Below are 3825 nucleotides of genomic sequence, written 5' to 3'. Positions count from 1 at the left end.
GATGGCAACTAAAAACTATGGAAACATTAAGTACTTCCATAATCCCTAAAAGCTAGGTTTTTAATAATAGGGTGTTCAATTACCACTGTTTCTGAAGTATGGACAACCTGATAATCGGATCTTTTTAATTTTTGGGATCATGCCCTAAATGATCTATAAACTAAAAAAAAAAAAAACACGAGGAACCGAGTGGATACAGAATATACACATCACACATCAACGTGAGCACCACGGTAAGTGCTGCACCGTGGTGGGTGAGGCCGGGGTGTCACCTAATCCGTTCCGCATGTGGTGGAGAATAAAACAGAGGCGGATTGCGTACTGAGTAACTCAGTGCCCTAAGCGTACTAGGTAAACTCTGTGGGGTCCACAATGACTTATGTATTTTATCCACTCCGTCCATCCATTTTAACAAATAATTTTCAAGGCTTGAGCCTAAAAATGAAGATATCAAAAGTTCAAGTGGACCACACCAGAGAAAACAGTGTGAATTGAACGTCTACTGTTGAAATTTTCATAGGGGCTATAGAAGTTTTGGATCAAGCTTGTATTTTTTTTTTCCCTTCATACATATCTTTGTGATCTTATGAACAGTTTGGATGACAAATAAACATCACTGTGGGCCCTAAAAAGGTTTCAAAGGTGGAGATCATTATTCCTACCGTTCTCTGTGGTATGGTCCACTTGATCTTTAGATATGCTTAAATTTTAGGCTCAACCCCTAAAATGAGCTGGAAAAACAGATGGACGGTGTGGATAAACCACCTACATTCACGGTAGGCCCAACATAGTTTACTCGGTGAGATAAGAGCTTACTGAGTAACTTTACTCAGTAGCAATCCGATTTCCAAAAAAACACCAAGTGTTGACGTGTGGAAATTCCATAGAAATCGGATTGCGTACTGAGTAACTCAGTAGGTTTATATCGTACTGAGTGAACTCCGTTGGGCTACCATGAATTTATGTGGTTAATCCGCACCGTCCATCTGTGTTTCCAACTCATTTAAGGGGTTGAGATCAAAATTGAAGCACATACAAAGCTCAAGTGGACCATATCACAGGAAACATTGGGAATAATGATTTCTACCGTTGAAACTTTTTCAGGCCCCACATTAATGTTTATTTGTCATCCAACTTGTTCTTAAGATCACAAAAACATAGATGAAGGGAAAACACAAATATATGCTTTTCGATCTGCTTTATTTCCAGGCTCATACTTTAAAATTGACGGACTGTGTAGATCTAAAAAATAAATCATCTCGGCCAGACAAGCTCCACACTTTAAAAGTCAGGTTGGGTAGCCAGTCAATCCATTCATGGGAGAGACGTAGGCTAATGATTTCCCGTGCCTTCACGACCTGCACTCCAAAATTTATTTTAAAGGAAAGCGTGTGAGAATTTGAAGTCCTTTCTTATCAGCATATACATCATCCGTACTATTTTTTGTTTTTGTTTTTGACCTTTCTAGAAAAGTGTGACCAAGCTATTGTAACCGTGAAATTAAAAATAAGATTGTACATTCATTCGAATGGGTTTCCCAAAAAGAAATGAGTCTTAACTTAGTAGCTCGCGGTTACATGAGATCACACATGACTTGCATGGTTGAGTTGGGTGGTTTGTCCTGTTCATTCGTATCTCACACATGACTTGCATGGTTGAGTTGGGTGGCTTGTACCATTCATCTGTAGCTCTGTGCCAACGTGTATGCCCTCATGCCTTTAATGCCCACCATGGATCTCAGCCTTCAAAGACGGCTCACCTTCAAACACTCAGCTTACCACCTTCTCTATCTTCTTTTCACCCAATCATGTCTCTTATTTTGGGCAGTGGCCACTCAGATGTTCCCACCACTCAAGGGAAGAATGGGAAAAAGGAAATTGGCCGTGCTTCTGCAAACTATCACCCTAGTGTGTCTGGAGATCGATTCATTGCAGCATCTTTAGATGAGAAGGTGAGGGAAAGATATTTCCATGTGTTCAATGAGTAAATCAGTCTGTGCCAGACAAATGCAGATTTATGTGTATATATATTTCCATGCTTCATAGGGCTCGACTCTACCAGATCCCCTGGTGATCATATCAGTAATACATACTTGTATGTGTAGGTTTTGCAATTTAATTATACAAATGCATGCATGCGCTAATATACATACATTGGTAATTAAAATCAAAATTTTGAAGAATTTTATTATCAAAAATCTTTCTTTTAATAATTTAAAATTGTTATTATTCATCATTTCTCCAAAATCTATAAAAATAATTTTCTTTAAACCAATGTGATATTTTTATGCCATGAATGTCTGATTATGTGTGGCATTAACATAGGAGCTTGATCCATACACTAAGCAACGTGCTGAAAAACTGAAGGAAGAAGTGAAGAAAATTCTCTCTGATGTCAATAACTCAGTGCAAAAATTGAATTTGATTGATGCAATTCAGTGCCTCGGTGTGGCTTACCACTTTGAAACAGATATAGAAAAGGAATTGCAACGGATCTATGATGACTATAACGATAATGGTGATAATCTCCATGCTGTTGCTCTTCGATTTCGACTACTAACGCAACGAGGATATAATGTGTCATCTCGTAAGTGTCCCGCAACTAAATCTTCTATGCATCTGTGTGCAGAAAATACATGTATGAGTTTGCATTTGCATGCACACACATGCCCAAAACAATTGCTTCTCTACTACATTGCTCATAGTTTAAAAAAATTTTAAAAAAAACCTTTGGATTATAGATGTCTTGAAACGTTTGGATTGTGTAACAGATGTGTTTAGAAAGTTTAAAGACAATGATGGTAAGTTCAAGGCCACATTGAGCAGTGACATAAGGGGTTTGTTAAGTTTATATGAAGCGGCATACCTCCGAATACATGGGGATGATATACTCGATGAAGCCATTACTTTCACCACGATGCACCTCAAATCAGCAATGCCGCATCTTACATCTCCCCTAGCACAGCTAGTAGAACTTGCATTAGAAGTACCACTTGGAAAGCACGTGGAGAAGCTACAGCCAAGGTACTACATCTCAATCTATGAAAAAGATAAGGAACGAAGTGATGTGCTATTGGAGTTTGCAAAGTTAGATTTCAATATATTACAGTCATTGCACGAGAGGAAGCTAAGAGACATCTCAAGGTAAGCTTTCTCATTATCGAGCTTGCAATATGGATTTCTTATGATTCCAAAGTACCGTGGTGTGGTTTGGTTTTGCTAACCATCATATCCATGGTGTATATATATATATATATAGAAAAAGAGAGAGAGAGAGAGAGAGAGAGAGAGAGAGAGAGAGAGAGAGAGAGAGAGAGAGAGAGAGAGAGAGAGATGCTCCCCTGCGCACCTACGCACGTGTGCACCTTTGCACACGTGCCATGGGTGTCTAATCTGAACGGACCATGTGATGCAGAATCCCATAAAACCCCATCTGACAAATTTTCACCCCAATCTAATATTCTGGTGGGCCATAGAAAAGAGAAATGCACATCAAGGGAGAAAACTCTTTTCATTTTTCATGGCCTATCAAAGTTTTAGATTAAAGTAAAACTTGGGCCTGGGGGGTTTCAGGAGGTGCTGCTTCACATGAACGGTTCAGATTTTTGATCCACATCATGAATGATGGGTTCTCAAAAAAGTTCATACGTAGTACGTACAAACTGGTTCGCAAGTGAGCATTTCCTTGTGTGTGTGTGTGTGTGTGTGTGTGTTTGTATATGGGAAAAGGTACTGTAAGCTCGGCCGTATTATACCTTCTATAAGGTCGAGTGCTGGCGGCACATTATTCGTCGGATGGTGAAAATTTTAAACAAACTGAGAAATT

The 3825-nt window shown here is 39.1% G+C and overlaps 1 protein-coding gene across 3 annotated transcripts in view; it reads left to right on the top strand.

Annotated features, from left to right (window-relative positions):
- The first annotated feature begins 1727 nt into the window (after positions 1-1727).
- LOC131258033 (beta-cubebene synthase-like) overlaps positions 1728-3825 on the top strand; it is a 17724-nt gene continuing 15626 nt past the window's right edge. The window contains exons 1-3 of one of the 3 annotated variants that reach the window (XM_058259060.1): positions 1728-1951; positions 2325-2586; positions 2771-3143. In XM_058259060.1, coding sequence (XP_058115043.1) covers positions 1808-1951; positions 2325-2586; positions 2771-3143 — 779 coding nt within the window. In that variant the 5' untranslated portion in view covers positions 1728-1807. The remainder of the gene's footprint in view (positions 1952-2324; positions 2587-2770; positions 3144-3825) is intronic. The other 2 variants (XM_058259059.1, XM_058259058.1) reach the window with 2 other exon arrangements.

This window comes from Magnolia sinica, chromosome 10, assembly GCF_029962835.1.
Source record: "Magnolia sinica isolate HGM2019 chromosome 10, MsV1, whole genome shotgun sequence".
Classification (NCBI taxonomy): Eukaryota; Viridiplantae; Streptophyta; class Magnoliopsida; order Magnoliales; family Magnoliaceae; genus Magnolia; species Magnolia sinica.
Note: the sequence above shows the minus strand (reverse complement) of the source record. Positions and strands in the feature narration are given on the sequence as shown.